This window comes from Balaenoptera physalus, assembly GCF_965194825.1.
Source record: "Balaenoptera physalus genome assembly, chromosome: 3".
Classification (NCBI taxonomy): domain Eukaryota; kingdom Metazoa; phylum Chordata; class Mammalia; order Artiodactyla; family Balaenopteridae; genus Balaenoptera; species Balaenoptera physalus.
This window is the reverse complement of record NC_138890.1, coordinates 172,519,096-172,539,060: the sequence shown is the minus strand read 5'-3', so window position 1 is coordinate 172,539,060 and position 19,965 is coordinate 172,519,096. Positions and strand designations below refer to the sequence as shown.

Here is a 19,965-nt window from a genome sequence, read left to right as displayed (position 1 = left end):
GCTACCCCGCAGCCCGGCGCGCGCCGATGTCTCCCCCCAGCGGCCGTGCGCGTGTCGCCGCGGGAGCCGGGCGGCTGGCGGGCGGCGGGGGAGCGGCGCGGCGCAGGCAGTCCCGCGGCTCCGCCCCGCGCCCCCCTCCCCGGCCGGCAGGACCGCCCCCTCCGCGCCGCGCTCGGCTCAGACTGAGCAGCCGCCTTTGCAATGTCAGCAGCCGCGGCGGCGGCGGCGGCGGTCGGGGCCCCGCGGTAGCGGCCAGCGCAGCACGGCCCGGCGGGCGCGCACGGCGCGAGCCCGCGGCCGCCTCGCTGCCTTCGGGGCGCTGCGGACGGCTCGGCGCGCCCCGAGGCGGCGCTCGGACTCGAAGCCAGCCCGGCTGCGGCCGCTCACAAAGGACCGCGGACACCAGGCTCCGGGGGGCTGCGCGCAGGGACTGGCCTGGGGACGGCCCGCCGCGGCGCGTCCCCTCCACGCTTCCCCTCCCCGGGCGGCTGGAGCCCGAGCCAGAGCGGGCCCCGTCATATGACGGCGGCGACCCAGCGGCCGGCGAGCGCGCGTGCTGCCCGCTCGGCTGCGCCACGGCCGCCGGCGCCAGGGGTGGCCCGCGCCGCGCCCCGCTGAGTGGTCGCCGGTCGCCGCCGCCCCGCGCCCCCCGCGCCCCGGCTCTCGGGCTCCGGGGGCAGGAGCCGAGGGGAGCCCCGCGCCGGCGCCGAGCCTAAAATGGCCACGCTGCTCCGCAAAATCGGGCTCATCCGCCTGCACAACCGGGACACCGAGGACCCCAAGCATCACCACAACCACCGCGGCGGCGGCGGCGGCCAGCAGAGCGCGTCGCTGCGCGGCAAGGGCGGCGCCAAGAGCGGCGGCCACAAGCCGCAGCAGCAGCAGCATCCCGCCGGGGGCGCGGGCGACGCCAGCCCCGGGCCCGGCAAGGGCAAGGGCAAGCGCGCGGCGGAGCTGGCCCAGCGCGACAAGCCGCCGCAGCCGGCGGCGGGGGCGGCGGGGGCGGCGAGCGGCGGGGGCCCCCGGGAGCGCGCGGCGGGCGCCAGGGCGGGGCCGGGCCCGGCGGCGGCGGCGGCGGCGGCGGCGGCGGGCGGCAGCCTGGTGCCCGCGGCGCGCCAGCAGCACTGCACGCAGGTGCGCAGCCGGCGGCTCATGAAGGAGCTGCAGGACATCGCGCGCCTCAGCGACCGCTTCATCTCCGTGGAGCTGGTGGACGAGAGCCTCTTCGACTGGAACGTGAAGCTGCACCAGGTGGACAAGGACTCGGTGCTGTGGCAGGACATGAAGGAGACCAACACCGAGTTCATCCTGCTCAACCTCACCTTCCCCGACAACTTCCCCTTCTCGCCGCCCTTCATGCGGGTGCTCAGCCCGCGCCTGGAGAACGGCTACGTGCTGGACGGCGGCGCCATCTGCATGGAGCTGCTCACGCCGCGCGGCTGGTCCAGCGCCTACACCGTGGAGGCCGTCATGCGCCAGTTCGCCGCCAGCCTGGTCAAGGGCCAGGTAAGCGGGGAGGAGGCCGGGGGCGCGCGGGGCTGGCCCCTCGGCCCTCTCGCTCCCGGTGCGCGCGGGGCTATGTCTCTGCCCCTGCCTGCCGAGGGGAGACGTTCCCGGGCGCCTCCGCTCCTCTTTCCTGAGCGTTCTCTTCTTTCCGTACTTTTCCATCCCGTCTCTGCGGGTCTCCCGCTTGTTCCCGGTCGGTCCCCATCTCTCTAGAATTCGCTCTCTCCCTCTCCGCACACCCACTCTTTTCTCCTCTGTTCCTTCTCCCCTCTGGCTCTGCCCCTCTACCCTCTGCCCTTGTCGCCTAACCCGCTGTCCCCGTGCGCTCCTCCCTTTCCCCCATCTCCCTCTCTCCCTTTCCTCCTTCTCCGCCCCCGCCCCAGGCTTCCGCTCTCTCCTCCCCCCGCCTCCCGTTTCCCCCCTTCTCCTTTTCCTTGGCTTCTCCCCATCTCCTGACCCCATAATCTCCCTGAGGGTGGAACTTCACGTGGACTTAGGAATCTGAGTATCCAGCCCAGTTTATTGCCCCCTTCCCCGCCACACACATAAAGTTCCCCCCCAACAACAACTCAGGGGTACTCTGCAGGTGGGGGGCTCTGCAGAGGGCCTGCTGCCTGCTGGTGAACCTGCCCCCCTGCTCTGCTCCCTCCTGACCAGCATCTAGCGCAAAGGTGAGAATTTTGCTCTTGAGAAATTTCACTGGAGAGGCAGAGGTGTGGTGTGAGTGTGACAAGGCCAGATGCCCTCAAGGAAATGCGTGGTACCTGACTCTTTCCAGGACCATCACCTCCTGGGTAGTTGTTCAAGGTCTTGGTCTCTCTCAGACCTGTTTCTTCCTTCGGGTTCCCCCTGCCCCGGGGGGTTAAATCCATTATCAGAACTAAAGATTTTTAACTAAATACTGAAATCAGGGGCAGGCTTGGTGCCTGAATCTTCTCACCTATTGCACCAGACGGCAGCTTTACCAAAAGAAACCCCAGAGAACTTGAGAGCAGAGAATGAATGAATCTTCTGAAATTTGTTCCCCCGCCAGCTGCAGGCAGAGGCATGATGATGTTATCTTCCTACATTATATGCTCCTGATCACGTTCAAGTTGGTTGATGTTTTCCCAAATCGCTATTGAACATTACTTAATACAATTATAATTTTATATGGGTGTCTTTTAGATTTATGAAGAATCCCTGTTTTGTTTAGGAGACCCGGAATGACCTCGATTTGATCTTTCTATAGCTAGCATTTCAGAGGCCATCAGTCCCCTGTCACCTGCCTCTGTCCCTTTCACGGCAGGATCTTTCACACTAATCAAATAATGCTTGTCTGCCAATTTCACTAGAGGTGGAGCCCCTGGGATTCCAAGCAAATCGCATTGTGACTCCAGTGGAGAAAGGCACTTAATTCTTGACTGAGGTCTGTTGTTACCAAGGACTATCTTGCTAGTCCATCTTTTCTGGGGTTTAGCTTCCACTTATTTCTCGCGTTCGAAATAGGAGGGACCTGGCGGCTCTAGAAAGGTGAGGTTTAATGCTTTAACATCAGAAATTCACTCTGAAGCCTGTGGTTCAGCGCTGGCTTTGATGGGAAGAGGCTGTGATTTGATACAAGCCACGGGGGTGGGAGAGGGTCCCAGTTTATGTTATTATCAGGATTTATACAAGTGATGGGGAAAAATATTTTGTAGAAATGCTTCTGTTATTTTTTCTGAAAGCACTGCTAATCAGAACTCTCTGGAACACTCTCTCACCTTCTTTCATTCTTCACAGAGATGACTTTGGGGATGAGAGGCAGAGGAATATCATTTTGCCTTATAATCACAGAATCATAGCATTTAGATTTGGAAGAGATCCTAGAGGTCACCTCAACCACAGCCTGCATTTTGAAAGATGTAGGAAAGTAAAGATTTCAAATGAGAAATAAGGACTTTTTTTTTTTTAGAAGAGATATATCTTAGTAAGTTAAATGTTTTCCACGTTCACATTAATGCTGTGAATGATAATTCTCTTGGTGCCCCTGCATTTCTATTAAATTAGGCAGGTCCTTGTGTATACATTTCTTTTCTTTGTAATCCAAATTGAGAGTCTTCATACAGTCAGCAAGTCAGAGACCTTATTGTTGAAAGTAATTATCAATATTTTTTTTTTATTAATTTCAAAATCTTACTTAGTTGAACTCAGGGCCCTCCACCTAGCATATTGTGCTGTATCACCTATTCTAAAGTCTAGTTATGAAATATCTGAAAGGAAGGTGAGCACTCAGCAATTTATAAAAATACCAATTCAGTTTCTTTGCACTTTTCATGCTGACTTCAACATCCAAAAGAGAGTCGTGTAGGATATACACAAACAACTCGAAATGCAGTGTAAGAACAGGAGAAATGAATGTTCATCAGTGTTTCAGGATTCTGTGCAGGAAAGGGTCCTAATAGTGTCTCAGGGCCCTCAGCGTTATGGTGCCTTTCCTGCTTTTGTAAATTTCCTACCTACAGGTTGTTCATTGCACTTACTGTAGTTACCGAATTATTTCCGTAGTTAAAGGTAGTTAAAGGACTTTGGGAAAGCAATCAAAATACCTGATTATGTATTCAGAGAGAACCAAGAGTGCTACCAAACCAATAATTACTTTAAAAGGCAGAACCGTTCCATTCTAGTTGCATTCCTCCATCTGTTGACGCTTTCGTTTTTCTTAAGCAATGAGATTAGAAAAGGCTCGTTTTCCTCTTTCATCAACTACTAAGCTTAACTTTCTGAACTGGGGATATCCTAAGTTGATTTTGTTTCTCTACCTTTAGAGAAATCATAAAATACTTTTAAGGGTTTCATTGGTAATATTAAGAAAAGATCTGCTTAACCATTTTGTGGATAGTATTAATGTTGGCGTTTATCTCACGGTGTGACAGATTCAGTCATTTCACGAGACCTTTACCTGACTCTTGGGGCCCATGTTATCAAAATCTCTCGTCTGCTACCTTATGGATTGTGGTGGTTTTAAATTAACTTAAAAATTTCTTGTATGATATATTCTTTGTAGAGATAATGACATACATACCTTGCCTATTTGTTTATTACCGAATCCTCTTTTGACTACAAAGAGACATTTTAGGTAACTCTTGGTTCCTGCAATTAAATGAAAAATCCCTGTACCTGGGAGGGTCCTGCCCAGGCCGGGCCTCGGCGTTCACTGGCGTGTGTACCAGGTCTCGCACCTGGGATGATAGATGATGCGACAGAGACCCTCTCCTTGCAGCTGTGTGAGCAGAAGATGCCCAAAAGTGGCTTGAGGGCGCACTAACCCAGGGTTCTACTTTCACATCAGTTCGCCTCCTGAGTGTCCCCTTTTTAATTAGTTAGACATCGCCAGGGACAGGGAACCAGATGACATTTGGAAGACGGTTCCTTACTCCTCCTCTGTCCCCTCAGTGCCAGCCATGCGCCTCAACCCGGCATGAGGACGATGTGGCAATAACAGCAGCGGCATTTACTGTTTGCTCCATGCCAAGCTCTGGGCCAGCGAGGCACTTAGGGTGTGAACCTTACCTGGTTCTACTGTTTCAGTGGTCACCGTACAGGTGAGGAAACCTCAGCTCCACACGGTCAGGTGAGATTAATGCAGCCTCGTGTTCTAACACTAGCAATGAGTGCGAGGCTTTGAATACCAGTGCACATTAGTAAAAGTCAGCGACGGCAGAGTCACGCCCGGGCCACCTGAGCCCCTGGCCGTCTCCAGCCAGTGGTTGGCGGTGACCGGTGTGATCATCATTTGTGTCCACAGAGCACAGGTACACAGTCAGCTGTCAGCAGAAGAATGAAAACAACAGGACTAAATCACCTTCAGGTCTTAGTGTTTGAATTAAAAATTGCTAAGCGATTCCGAAACAGTTATGTTTCCTGACAGCACTAGTTTCTGGAATTTTTGAGCACAGAACACTGGCGGATGTTGCCACGTGTCAGTGTGTGATGAAGAAGTAACAGGCTCTGCAGATCAGCTCTGTTTGATGATAAAGTGCATCTCTGAGGTCGACTTTAGGGCTTAAAGTGTTCTGCGCCATGGGTGTCACTGAAAATCTTGCACACGGGCGCACACACACACACACACACACACACACGCACAGAGCCTGTCTTCAGAACCCCTTCCAAAGTACTAGGCCTGGAAATAGCTTTTTCCTTATGGCTACACAATCTCCAGGTCTTATCAGAAAAAAGTAATGAAGATAAACAGCCCTGTGGGTTCCTAAAGTTTATTGGCTTCTGAACTATTAGAATTCACACAACATTTTTGAAAGCCCTGTGTGAGTGTGCTAGGGCTGCTGTCACAGAGTCCCACAGACTGGGGGGCTTCAACAACAGACATTTACCTCTCACAGGTCCGGAGGCCAGAAGTCTGAGCTCAAGGTGAGAGCAGGGTTGGGTCCTTCCGAGGGTGTGCAGAAGGATGAGCTCCAGGCCTCTGTCCTTGGCTTGCAGACGGCCGTCTTCTCCCTGTGTCCTCACCTGGTCTTCCCTCTGTGCCTGTCTGTGTCCTAGTCTCCCCTTCTGGTGAGGACACCAGTCGTATTGGATCAGGGCTCCATCCTAATGACCTCAGTTTAACATGATCACCTCTGTAAAGACCTTGTCTCCAAATACAGTCACCTTCTGAGGTGCTTGGGAGTAGGACTCCAACGTATCAATTTGGAGGGATCACAGCGTAGCGTATAACAAGCCCAAACAGGAATTTCTTAACCAGTTCAACCTCTCATTTCTCTCGAGGCTATTGCTGGTTCGCAGAGTAACATAAATGATGTCCATCCGTGTGAACACAGGACCACACTGACGAGACCCCAGGAGGGCCTACTTGGAATAGAGAGATGGTGGCCGCTTTAAAGGGAAGCTGGGAGAACCTAGCGTGTGAACAGTGACAGCCAGGGGTGTGCGTCCTGCCATGTGACTCACCGAGGAGAGTGGATTTGTGGAGGAGTCTTATTGACTCATAAGAGTCACCGTGTCGTTGTGTCCTGTGCCCGTGTGTAGGTGACTCGTTGTGTCCTGTGCCCGTGTGTAGGTGACGGAGGTCATTACCACCCAGGATGAGCCTGCAGCTTGAGGTCTCCATGTGCTCGACTGTTCGGAGAAAAAAATAGCTTGTTCTGGTATCAAGTAGGACGGGCAGGAGGACGCAGACAGGACTCTGCATCCTAAAAATAGTCCCATGCCAACTTGGCAAAAGCTCCCACACGCCCGCTCCCTGGCGACTCTGCTCATCCCATGGCTGACGGTGCAGTTAATAATAGTAGTGGCTCACTTTACCCAGAGTTGTAAACTTCTGAGAATGTAAACTTGCAAAAAGAGGATGCAAATGCATTTCTGTTTACTTTTCTGATTTATAGTAAAGGGTGTGAGAGGATTGTTTTCCTTTTTAAGGGTCAGGAGAGTTTGGGGAGGTTGTTTGTTTGTTTAATGGAAAGTGCCAGTATGAACACTAAGCGGAAGTTTGTTTTACCCCAGAATCCTGCCCTTTCTCATCCTCACGAACAGGTGTGTATGAGTCCAGGTTTAGAAGGAAGGCAGCCTCAGTGGTACCACTCTGGGGACAGCTAAGGAACCAGCCAAATGGCTTTCATGGTTTTTGTTTTAAGCAGCCACTAGTAGTGGGTTCTTTGAGCCACATTTCAAATCTCCTGAATCCTAGATTTTTGCTGTGTTGATAGGGTCGTGGGGAGATGGGGCAGAGGATGGGGAGGGGGTAACTCCTTTCCTCTCTGCCGGTGGTCCTCAGCCACGGGTTAATTAGATGCTTTGGGGAACCTTTAAATTATTCCAGTGCCAGGCCCTTATCCTCGAAGATTCGTACTTCTTGAGGCTAAGATGAGGCCCTGGTAGAGGCCTGTTGGAAAATCTCCTACGTTGATGCTAGCGGACAAACCAGGGTTGGAAAAACCACCCTGGACCAGAATTACTCATCACGTCTACCATTTTCGGTACATCCTCCCACCAACAGCCAGAAGAGGGAGCTTCAGGTGATGGTGGGTGTAATGAACCCCTTACCTTCACCCCTCCCACCTTGGTTGCACTCACTGTCCTGTGTCCACCCCGACTGGCCCTCTGGAAGCCCTACTTTTATAGAGGAGGTCATCGTACAACCCGGTCCTTCCTCCCTGGACCAAGAGGGAGTGTAAACCCTGAAAAAGGAAATGTGCTCAAGAGAGTTCCTCACCCCCGGATCGGACACACTTGTGAGGGCTTAGGGGCACGGACCACCCAGAACTGTGGATAATTAGCTAGTTCACACAGCACAGGTACTGAGTGTCCACTCTGTATCGGGCACACACTGGGCACACGTTGGTGAATCAGATTCACGGAAGGTGCCAGCCACGGAGAACTGACTGTCTAGTGGGGATAAAGTGAAACCCACTCACATTTGTCTGTGATGTGGCAGGCAGCTCCGCAGTTGTCGCTTGCTTAGTATTTGGGTGAGTGCCCGTTCACTGGTGCGAGCGGTCTGGACACCAGGCAGTGGCCTGCCTGTGCGCCAGGGACTTGAGAGAGGTGGGGTCCTGGGGTCAGCAGGGTCTTCAGAACTTCTGGGTGACGTTCCCAGAAGGAATGCTCATTGCAGGAATGCTCATTGTTACGTGATTGTAACACTGAGGGTTAGCCTGTTTTTCTGAACATAGTTTCACTGCTAATAAATGGGAGGATCTGGCATTTCCCAAAACAGACAAAGAAGTCATTGTAATGGCAGAAATATTTCCAATAACATCTACGCTTTCCTACCCAAGGAGTCAGCAACCTAAGATAAGATTTAATTGGTTTTTTTAAAATTAATTAATTAATTAATTTATTTATTTTTGGCTGTGTTGGGTCTTCGTTTCTGTGCGAGGGCTTTCTCTAGTTGCGGCGAGCGGGGGCCACTCTTCATCGCGGTGCGCGGGCCTCTCACTATCGCGGCCTCTCTTGTTGCGGAGCACAGGCTCCAGACGCGCAGGCTCAGTAATTGTGGCTCACGGGCCCAGTTGCTCTGCGGCAGGTGGGATCTTCCCAGACCAGGGCTCGAACCCGTGTCCCCTGCATTGGCAGGCAGATTCTCAACCACTGCGCCGCCAGGGAAGCCCAGGTTTAATTGTTTAATTCCCCATCATCACACACTTCGTTCCTTCTTTCCCTCCTTCATTCAGGACCCGTTTGCTGAGGGTCTACCATGACTTGGGCACTGAAGAAACATGGTCTTCAGCATTCCCGTGGCGACCTTTCCCCCTTCTGTGTGTCACCCCTGGTCCTCCTCCTGGTCCTCTCCGCTAAGGGCAGGAGGAAGCAAGCCGAGCGGGAGGACCAAGGCCCCCAGATCGTGAACCTCTAGGGAGGAAGCAGAATTGGGACCAACCAGGTGGCAAAGGCTTGGGAGAGGAGGGCAGGGCGGGAGCAGGGCGCGGGGGGGAGTGGCCGGAAGGTGCCCTTCCCCACTCGGCAGGCCTAGGTGTGGTCACGGAGCAGGACTAACCGGGCCTCCTCGTTCACGTTCCCAAGCCTGGCTTTTCCTCTCCTCCCTGCCCTCCTGCCTCCTTAGAGGCTTGTCATCCCCTGCTTGGATCCCTGTGATGCCCCCGTCCAACCTCTCTGTCCCTTTCCATCCTCCCTGCTGCCACCTTCCTGGGTCCTCTAGATGCACACCTGGCTTTCTCACACCCTTGGTTATGACGGTGACGGAATACATCCAAGCGCCCAGTCGCTGCCCAGCCTGGCTGCGACGCTTCCACCTTCCACAGCCCCCAGGAAGCCCTTCTCCCACCAGCCCCTCCAGCCAGGGCACACCAGCAGGTCTCCACGTTTGCTGAGCTCACAGGTCCGCCCCCATCGGGGAAGCACCCCCTCATGCATCGGTGGAGCCCTGCCATCCCTCAGAACCCTGCCGAGCCGTCTTAATTCCTGCAGAAGGCCCTGCAATCACTCCTCCAGTAGGGGCAGTGGCTCCCTCCTCTAAACACCTCTGCGTTATCTGGAAGGTGTTCATTTCACGCTCATCCTGCTAGACTGCATTTACCTATTTACGGCTCTGGTTCCCCTTCCCCTCACCCAATGCCCAATACATTGTATGTGCTGAATAAATGTGTCCACTGTGCAACTTGCTCAACTGCACACACACCCTATCCCCTCCTCTTGTCCCTATTTGGAATACGGTAAGATTGTGAACTTACCAGGTGCTTACCGTGGGCCAGCTGCTGTGCAAAACACTTTAGTGGGTCATGTGATTACATGCTTTCAGCAGCCTATGGGGTGAGTGCTGTTGTTATTCCCATTTTACAGAGGAGGAAACCAAGGCTCGCTTAGCCTGGGGAAGGCAGAGTCCTGCCAATCTGCGGGTTAGGGTCTTCGGGAAGCCCCTTCCTCCAGTGAATGCCTGAAACTGACACAGATGAGCTAGGTGCCCACAGGGGCCACTGTGATCCCTCCCCTCACAGAACGGCTTGTTTTTCCTTTGATCACCTTTATAATGTATCCTATGAAGGATCATAATCTTAGAGAGCTCATGAAAGACAAAGTTTTCCTGACTGTAGGATCAACCAGTAAAATTACATAAAGCTTAAAGGAGGTTGGTTTAATTCATAACTAAAACTAATCTAATAAAAAGTGACTTTGAATTCTGCTGGATTGAATTACAGTGATTTTTGTTTCAGTAATTTTATTTAAAAGGGGATCCCGGCATCTGCCTTTTCATAGACAAGAGAGATGGACGCCTCTTGGTCATTCTCGCAGATCCGAGAAGAACCAGAGGCCCCTTCCTGCCACCTCTGACCCCAAAGGCCACCTTCAGCATCTGGGGACATCTGAAGACCCCTCCTCAGAATAATGCTTTTAAACGCACAAAATAAAATTCATAGGCTTTCAAAGGAAAACAATCATACTTAGAAATAGTTATTGCTATTTTTAAAAAGTGATAAACTAAAATATGAAATTAAAAAGCATGTCTTTATTAACACATTTAATATCAAGGTCTAGTTACTGCCCTAACTGGACATAGGAAGGAGAACTGATGACATTTCAAGTTGTCTACAACAACTGTCATATGATTTTTTAAATGTCTGGGGTTTCTGTTGGTGACAAAATCAAGGCAATGCTAAATCTCTGCTTTGTTACTTCCAATCACAGTTAAATGAAGTGCTGGACTACAGTTAGAGTTAATGAAAATAAAGACATTTTTTTCCATCCAAGTTTGTGTTCCCTGGGGACGCATGGCCCCAAGAACCCCAAGGTGGTACGTAGCTCTAAGTGTTGACAGCTGTCTTGGGAAAGAACTTAAAGTTTATCATGCAGCTCATGGCCAGAACCTCTGGGAACGAGGTTTAGGAGCCCAACCTATAGCTCAGTCCTACCGTGATCTTGTTGGGTGGGGTTAGGATAAAGCCGTGGACCTCGGGCAGGCGCAGGGCTCCAGTACCACGCCTCCTCCCAAGCCTGCTTCCCTGCTGGGCAGGTAGCCGCCTCCCTGAGCCACAGGTGCCTCATCTGAAGATGAGGAGCATAAACCCACTTCACGGATGTGTCGTGATGCTCAAAGGAAATGATGTGTGCAGGTGCATTGCATAGAGGAGGTGATCAATAGGTGTTCCTTCTTTTTATAAAAGTAGAATTGTATTGAAATAAATACATAAGAAAAGTATGACCAAAGACCCAGAATTGGGTTTACATTCAACATTCATTACATGAAGCGTTCTGCTTTCATAACTATTAGTACTTCAGAGCAATATTGACATCCAGTTGGCTCAAAGTTTTTTTATACTTGACCAGAATTTTATAAATATTCACAAAAATCACAGGGTAGTCTCCTCTTCGTCCTCTCAGAACTGCCACCTCTCCTTGTGGACTCTTGTCATCACCTCTGTTGACTCTCCATCATCAAGTCATTTTGTACCATCAGGTGTCAATTTCAGATAATAACCACGATCATGTTATTGACCAAGCACAGATTTGAGAGCTGTTTTTTCACTTCTACAGCCTTGGTCTCTAAGAATCCTATTTGTTAGCAGTATCTTTAAATTAGCTTAATTTTTTGCTGCTGCTGAGTTAGAAAATTACATAGAAGAATATAATTATTTCAAATATTTACCTTTATCACCTCTCAACGCACACATTGATACTGTTCCATATTGTTGAGATTCTTTCCGTTTTACAGAATACGATGTCCACTTGAAAACTTTTGAGCCACCATTCTGTTTCAAGATGAAAAGCCGGTTCAGAAATCAAACGTAAAATTTTTTTCAAATGCTGTGGATTCCATCAGTTATCACAGGTCACACAGAATGAACACAAATTGCCTCAGTACAACTGAAAGAGAATTTCACTGAGTCAGTGATCCTTTGCCTGACTGATAACCCTTAGGAAAGGCTTTTTTCTGTAATGAAATTCAAGAGAAATCTAGTTGAGATGTTCGACCTACGTACGTATATATGATATTATGACAATTGGAGGCTAATCACCAGAGAACACCAGTCTTCTCTTATTGCTTAGCAGTTAAGGCCCTGAGCATCTAGGGTAAGGCTTCCCGCATTTGGTTAGAAAGTGACTAGGTGTCTTCAGGGTTCTTTCCAACTCTTAAGACTTAGATGAATGGAGCCAGCATTCTCACAAGGAGCGGGAACAGTATACAGTTCATTGGTCCTCCAGGATTTTTATGCTGTTTTTGTGGTACGCTCACTGATTTCCCCATAGTTTAGCAATATTGAAGTCTGAAATTCGACCTCTAGATCGAATCACTAGAGACATGAGGCATCCTCCTGTCCCCCGGGGTTCTCAGCCCGCAGTGTGTATCATGCTGAGAAGCAGTGTTATCTTCTTCGTGCAAGTGGAGTCTGTAACAATATCTAAATCAGTGCGTGGGCCTGGGTGGTGTTGCCATAACTACTACGTTAGCTTGGTAAAGTTTTCAGCGTCATAGTCAGCAAATAGAAACGTTCTACCCAGCACTGCTCAGATTGTTTTCTTCACATTTATGTATGTCTCTTTTTCCCACCTGTAAACTAATTATTTGGCTGTCATCAAATCTTTTTTTTTTTTAATTTATTTATTTTTGGCTGTGTTGGGTCTTCGTTTCTGTGCGAGGGCTTTCTCTAGTTGCGGCGAGTGGGGGCCACTCTTCATCGCAGTGCGCGGGCCTCTCACTGTTGCGGCCTCTCTTGTTGCGGAGCACAGGCTCCAGACGCGCAGGCTCAGTAGTTGTGGCTCACGGGCCTAGTTGCTCCGCGGCCTGTGGGATCTTCCCAGACCAGGGCTCAAACCCGTGTCCCCTGCATTAGCAGGCAGATTCTCAACCACTGCGCCACCAGGGAAGCCCCCATCAAATCTTTTGATTGAGATCATTTTAGTTGCCCTACCCTAAGAAAAACATCCAAGGCCCTCAATCTGCAGCTTGGCCCCGACCATGTGCCACTTAGAATCTCAGAGGCTGGCTGGTCGCCCCATTCAGATAAGGATGCGCCCAGCAGCTGTTGGTCCACAGCTGATTTGATTGCCTCTGGGGCCAGGATGCTGCACAAGAACAGGTGACCCTTGTTTAACCCTTTCAGGCCATTTGAAGAAAGGATAGATGGTCTCACGCCATCTCTGTGGCCAGAAGACCCCCGGAGACTTCAGAACTGGGTCTTGGTCAGTGCCCAACCCAGAAAGACACCCATGGCCCAGAACTCTAAACCCAAGTGTGGGAGGAGATGTATGAAGGATGCAGCCAATGGCAGGACGTAAGAGGCATGGGTCTGTATGGAGGAAGGAGTGAGGGTGCTGCCAGCAGGTGCTGAATGGGGGTCTGTGATTGAGGTGGGCAAAACAGACCCCCATCCTGGAGCAATACTTGCATCCACTGTTGCTGCTTACAAAGCACTTTACTTGTGTGGTTTCCTGGAGGTCCGAGACGGGGGGCAGTCCAGCTGGGGAGCAGGGCAGGCTGGCAGCCCGAAGGGTACAGCAAGTGCCTGTTTTCTTGAGCTCCCAAGGGCAACGTGATTGAACCAGACCATTATTCCTCAAGTAGGAACTAGGGGCTTAGTGAGAATTTCCAAGGGGCTTCTTCTCTCCCTATTGTCTCATTTTGTAGCATCATTAAATAGAAGCTGTCAAATATTCAAGTCTGAAGGACCACTAACTAGAAAGAAGACAGTCCACCCTGAAGGGCTGGGCAGAATGAGCTTGTTACAGAACTCGGGGAGGTAAAAGAATGCCCTTGCTAGTGTGCATTCAGGACAGAACGAGCCTCATCCAAAATTCCTGGGGACAGTCCCCATAGAGTCAAAGAAAACTTACATACTGTGCCATTAAATTAAGTTGCCCCAAAAGGCTGAAGGAAATGTTAAGATTTCTGCTGCAAGGAAATGCTTCTGACATGTCTGCCTTCGAAACCTGTAGTGAATTTTGTAATTTGTTTGGTCTTTAGAACAATGCAGTGGTACTAACTAGTCTTATAAGTCAAGCATGGTTTGAGTGAGTGATAAAAAGAAGGGAGAGTTTTTCATAAGTAATCTTACCTTTCAGACATATGAATGTCTAAATCATCCATTTATTTGCTACTTAGTATTTTCCTTTCCTTTTCATGTTATTTTCTTTACATAATTACAGTGAATATTGGTGCATTGTATCCAATCTTCATTTTCTTCATTTCTTGCCAGTCTCATTTATCCCACTACTTTCTGCTACTCTTCTAAGTCAGTAAGTCACAATATTAACAGATCGTTAGCATTTTAGAAAATTTTTCAGAATGTTCTAGAAGGTTTTACTCTGAGGTTGAGTGAGTGAATCCTTTAAACTGTATTTCTTGCAAACCTTGAGCATGTACCATGTGTTAAATTTATAATACAGTGATTCCAGTATTTTTTTTACTTAAACAATAAGACTTCTACTATTGCACAAACCAGAGCCATGTGCAGCAGAGAGTCTGGGGAAAGAATACGGGTTTAGTAGTGACTGGAAGGGAAAAGAAAGCCATCTATGAAGAGGAAGGTAGTGTTTCCTCCGTGCTGAGCCTTGGGTGGGGTGCCCCTCCATTTCTCTGCACTGGTGTACACTGCAAAATTGTAGGCCTGCAGTGTGGCCATTACCTGCTCCCACACTGCCCGGGCCTTAAGCCGTAGTCAGGCCATAGAGACCAGGTGCCAGGCCTTGATCCAAAGATCTCCCCAAACCCAGTTAGGCTTAGCATTTGTGCTATGATTTTATACTGAATTTTGTTCCGGAATATGCTAAGGTTTTTTTTTTTTTAAACGAATTTGTGGAATCTTGGGATTAAGCAGAGCTAGGGAAACACATAAACCCAGATTATCAGTGATGCTTACTGAGCTGTGATAACATTGGCATTTCCTTGCCATGCAAAGCAAATTCTGTCCCCAGTATAGCATGGTTTAAAATCCTGTGCTAGGAACACCGAAGCTACAAGAGATTTGAAATCCTGCACCACACAAAATTCCAAAGTCAAGGGGATGAGTTGCCTCATCAATGAAAAAGAAGTGGGAAATAGCCCCGGTCAGTTCCAGGAGAACCGTTTAGCACACAGATTCCCCGTTTGTTTGTTCGTTTGTAAGGTTCTGAAGTCCTTTATCAGAAGTAGCTGATTTCACTCTCTCATGTGTGAGGGCCCTTGTCCACTTCTGGCTGCTTTTCTCAGCTACAGCTGGACTGGACTGGTTATGTGGAGGTCAGAGAGAAAACAAACTCCTACCAGCCCTCCCTGGGGCTCAGAGGGTCTGGGGTCTGGGAAGGCCACCTTTGCAGGCCTCACTGCTGGGCTGCACAGCCCTGCCCCGAGTGCACACACAAGCCTCCGGTCACAGCCGGTGGGATGCTAGCACCTCCCCAAGAGGAGCATCTCCCCACAGGGGGAGCAACTCCCCATGGGGGCAGCAGTTCCCTGTAGATGGAGCGCCTCTCCTGGGGCGGGGGGGAGAGCAATTTGGTGGGGCGTGTGGGATCCAAGGGGACTAGCCCAGCCCTGGACCCTAGTAGGCAGTCCACAGCTGTTGTAGAATGAAGTTGAGTTGATGACCTTCAGGTACCGCAAGGCCATGAATCATCAAAGAAAGATTAAGAGTGATGAGTGCGCTGTAATTGCTGTGTCGGGAAAATGGACATTTTTAGCAACAGACACTCAGTCAAGATGGTGTTTTCTGGTTGATGCTAAGTACCAAAATAATTTTACCCTCTGCACTGTGTCTATCCCATGTGATTTAATTTTTTTGTTTTTCTCTAAACACTGAACTGATTGATCCTGGTGTCTTAGTAAGTGAGAATTCATTTTACGGGGTGTTGTTTTTGATCATGTGCCCTTGAAATGTCATCATTCTATTTACCAGAAAATACAACAGGTGGACACTGGATGGAAGCTGGTATTTAGGGTCCAAGAGATAGTGGGTGAGGGATCCTGCCCGCTGCCCTCAGATGATCAGTCCACACGCAGGGTTCCGTGATTATTTTGTCAAGTAATTTTAATATGAAAGAGCTTCCCTGTAACCATCTCTTTTGTTTCTCTGTGGTCTTATCCTGATTGGAGGTTTCCGTGTTGCCATGTAGATTCATTCTCTCCTCTCTCCCTTCCTGTCTCCCTCCTTCCGTTCAGCTTACCGGAGCCTGCAATGGCCTATATTATTATTGGAGGGCTCACACCTAGTCAGGGTGGCTCAACAACAGACATTTATTTCTCACAGTCCTGGAGGCTGGAAGTCTAAGATCAAGGTGTGGGCAGGGTGGGTTTCCTCTGAGGCCTCTCCTTGGTGTGTGGATAGCCGTTTCTTCCCTGTGTCCTCATGTGGTCATCCCTCTGTGCGTGTCTGTGTCCTAAGCTCCTCTTCTTCCAAGGACACCAGTCAGACTGGATCAGGGCCCCCTCTACTGACCTCATTTTACCTTAATTACCTTTGTATAGACCCTGTCTCCAAACAGTCACATTCTGAGGGGTTAGGGCTTCAACATACAAATATTGGGGGGCACAATGAAACCCATAACAGATTCTTCCTTTCAAAGCGTGTGAGTTTTAGCCATTTGTTTTCCTCTCCTGACATTGATCTCCGACTTCCCATCTTCCCGTCGTTGTCCTGGGATCTGGCTACCTCCAGGCCCCTTGACTGAGTGACCAGATGTTTCTCATCTAAGCAGCCCCTTTCCCTCCTGCCGCATCCACACGTTCCTCCTCATCAATGTTAGGTTTCCCACGTTTCTTTGTTTTTCCTGGCATTTTCAGAATCTTTCTTTTCTACTTTTCCCCAAAGACGGCAATTGCCTTTGCTTTTTCACGCTTTCCTTTTCTTCTCCACCTGAAGGATATCTTCTGGCTTTGTTTGCTGTGGGCTTCTCCCCCTACTTTTATTAAAGCTAGTGATCAGGGGCCCCCCGTCTTCTCCGGCACTCTCCCCCAGCTCCCCCTTTTTTCCTGCATGCCTTGTGATTTTTGCTCCACTTTTCCATGTCACGGCTCCTATAAATCTCCCCACTCCTGCCCCCACGCTGCTCCTCCCGTTTGTCCACGGTTGACCGGAGTGTTCTTTTCTCTCCGTTCTTTGCAGCCGTCACTGTCTCCAGTATCCCCGTCCACACTGGACCAGCCGCGCATCCTTTCGCCTCTCTCTGGTTCAGTGTTTCCTCTCCTCTGCTTCACCGGGGTTCTGTGCCTTCTCCTCCTCCCAGTCATCGCAGCCCTGGGGGCAGGTGGCTGAGAAAAGGGATGCTCTGCTCCGTGCATTTTCCTGGGGGCCTGCAGACAAAAAGAGGACTCCGGGCAAAGCCACATTGCAGAGGGGATGGTGTCAGGCAGGCAGTGTAGACATGCCGGGTGGACCAAAAGGGAGAGATGCTGTTTGGTTGACGGTTATTTCAAACAATGGCTTGGGATTCAGTGATCCTGGAAGGCTGCACTAATGGACCAGTTGAGGTCAAAATTATAGTGAATGTGCTTTAATCCAATTGATTTTTATGCTGATACACCCAAGCTGATGCATTTTTCTAATCAGAAGTGATTTTTATCATTTTAGATGTCTTTAGATGTAGGACGCTTTCTGAAAGCCTCATTTCCATTCTTAGTGTAATTTTATTCATTCAATTTAGTTATGTAAGAAAACAATTCTTGACGGGTAAATTTATTGATTATGTCTGAAACAAGCACTTAAGAGTTTGAGGGATACATCAGATCGCAAGGTTTATCAGGGAGGACAGTTTTATTCTGCCATTTGCACTGTGCATGCATTCTTGTTTTATTGAAAAGTAGAGGAATTCATTAAAATATCCCACAGTATCTCCACCAGCCTGAGAACAGGCTAGGACAGCCCTTCATGATGATTCCCGGCAGAGGCGAACGTGATTTATACACACAGCCATCCTCGTCTCCTTCCAGCGTCCTTGAACTCCTCTTGTTCAGCTCCGGTCCACCTAAACGATCCCTCCTATCTCTCTGGTCCTCTTGGAACCTGGAATTCTGTAGAGCAAGACATGCTTGGTTTTATCACAAGCCTTGTTGACAGAGGACAGTAACACTGTTTGAGCCCTTCCTGCATCTCTTCAATCACAATTATGTTATTTCTGTGGGTCCAGAAGAAATGCTTTGCAGATGACACTCAGCATCTTTGCCACGATTGATTGCCAAGGCCAACTGACCCCAGATGTTACTTGAGTGGAGGGATTTTTCCATAAACTTCACAAATATCAGAGTCTAACAAAATATCGTAAGACTGAGCCCTTAATACATATAATCCAAGGTTTCTTATAAAATAAAAATGCATGTTTAAAGTATTAAGGTAATTTTCTTATTCAAACAGCATACACTTAGAGGTTTACATTTTAATTTCAGGATGATATCGCTGACTTTCACAGGATCATAATTAAAATGATCTGTGGGGTTTTTTTTCTTCCACTAAATGCATTTAACCACAAAAAAGCCAATTAAATGAGAAATAACAAATGGGTTTTCTCTGTTGCTGCTGACTTTGATCTTCCCCCATGATGATAATGATTTATTAGAGAAGTAGATGGCTCTAATTCGGTTCAACTTAACAACAGTTATTGAGTTGGAATCAAATGCCCTTCTGCGATGAAAGTGAGACCAGGAGATGTTTTATTTTTTTACCTTTATTTTATTTTATTTTTAATTGAATTTATTGAAGTATAGTTGATTTACAGTGCTGTGTTAGTTTCTGCTGTACAGCAAAGTGATTCAGTTCTATATATGTATATATATACATATATATGTGTATATATATATGTATATATATTCTTTTTTATATTCTTTTCCATTATGGTTTATCATAGGATATTGAATACAGTTCCCTGTGCTCTACAGTAAGACCCTGTTGTTTATCCATCCTATATATAATAGTTTGCATCTGCTAATCCCAAACTCCCACTCTATCCCTTCCCCACCCCCCTCCCCCTTGGCAACCACAAGTCTGTTCTCTGTGTCTGAGAGTCTGTTTCTGTTTTGTACATAAGTTCATTTGTGTCGTATTTTAGATCCCACATATGAATGATATCATATGCTATTTGTCTTTCTCTGTCTGACTTACTTCACTTAGTATGATCATCTCTAGGTTCATCCATGTTGCTGCAAATGGCATTATTGCCTTATTTTCAATGGCTGAGTAATATTCCATTGTGTATATACCACATCTTCTTTATCCATTCATTTGTCAATGAACACTTAGGTTGCTTCCATATCTTGGCTGTTATAGATAGTGCTTCCATAAACATAGGGGTGCATGTATCTTTTCAAATTAGAATTTTCATCTTTTCCAGATATATGCCCAGGAGTGGGATTGCCAGGTCATATGGTAGCTCTATTTCTACTTTTTTTGAGGAACCTCCATACTGTTCTCCATAGTGGCTGCACCAATTTGCATTCCCACCAACAGTGTAGGAGGGTTCCTTTCTCCAGGAGACATTTTATGATAGAGACTCAGGTAAGAGCCCGCATTGGTCCATGGCCATCACAGGCCAGCAACACCAAGGGGAGCCGAGGTGCAGGTGTGTTTCTGTGCACCAGTGCTGAGTCCAGAGACTCGAAGGTCCTTAGAAGGAAGCACGTGGTGTAATGCCTTTGTCCCCTAAATGCAAGATGGTCCCTCAGAAGACTGTCCTTCCCAGAGGGCAGTCCGGGAATGGCCTGTGTCCACTCGAGGCAGGGATTGTGATGAGATGGTTATCAGATGCTATTACAGCTTTATCATCACCATCATCATTAATTTTTTCAATTCCTACCATGACTGTCAGGGGCGCAGGATTTCCTGAAGGGGCCATGAAATGCATAGATTTTGTGGTAATGTACAAAATGTTAATGTTGTATGTTATTCTGTTTAATGTGTAAAACTCTTAAGTTTTTTCTGATTATAGAAAGGCACTCGGGCTTCAGTAGTTGTGGCGCACGGGCTTAGTTGCTCCGTGACATGTAGGATCTTCCCGGACCAGGTATCGAACCCGTGTCCCCTGCATTGGCAGGTGGATTCTTAACCACTGTGCCACCAGGGTTATTGT

At 48.9% G+C, this 19,965-nt stretch overlaps 1 protein-coding gene across 8 annotated transcripts in view; it reads left to right on the top strand.

Moving 5' to 3' along the window:
- Positions 1–572: 572 nt before the first annotated feature.
- UBE2QL1 (ubiquitin conjugating enzyme E2 QL1) overlaps positions 573–19,965 on the top strand; it is a 45,088-nt gene continuing 25,695 nt past the window's right edge. For 5 of the 8 annotated variants that reach the window (XR_014261730.1, XM_082454388.1, XM_082454394.1 and 2 more), the window contains exon 1: positions 573–1,506. Coding sequence is in view for 7 of the 8 variants with exons in the window: in XM_082454388.1 (XP_082310514.1) it covers positions 718–1,506 (789 nt within the window). In the remaining variant the exon portion in view is untranslated. The other 3 variants (XM_082454389.1, XM_082454392.1, XM_082454390.1) reach the window with 3 other exon arrangements.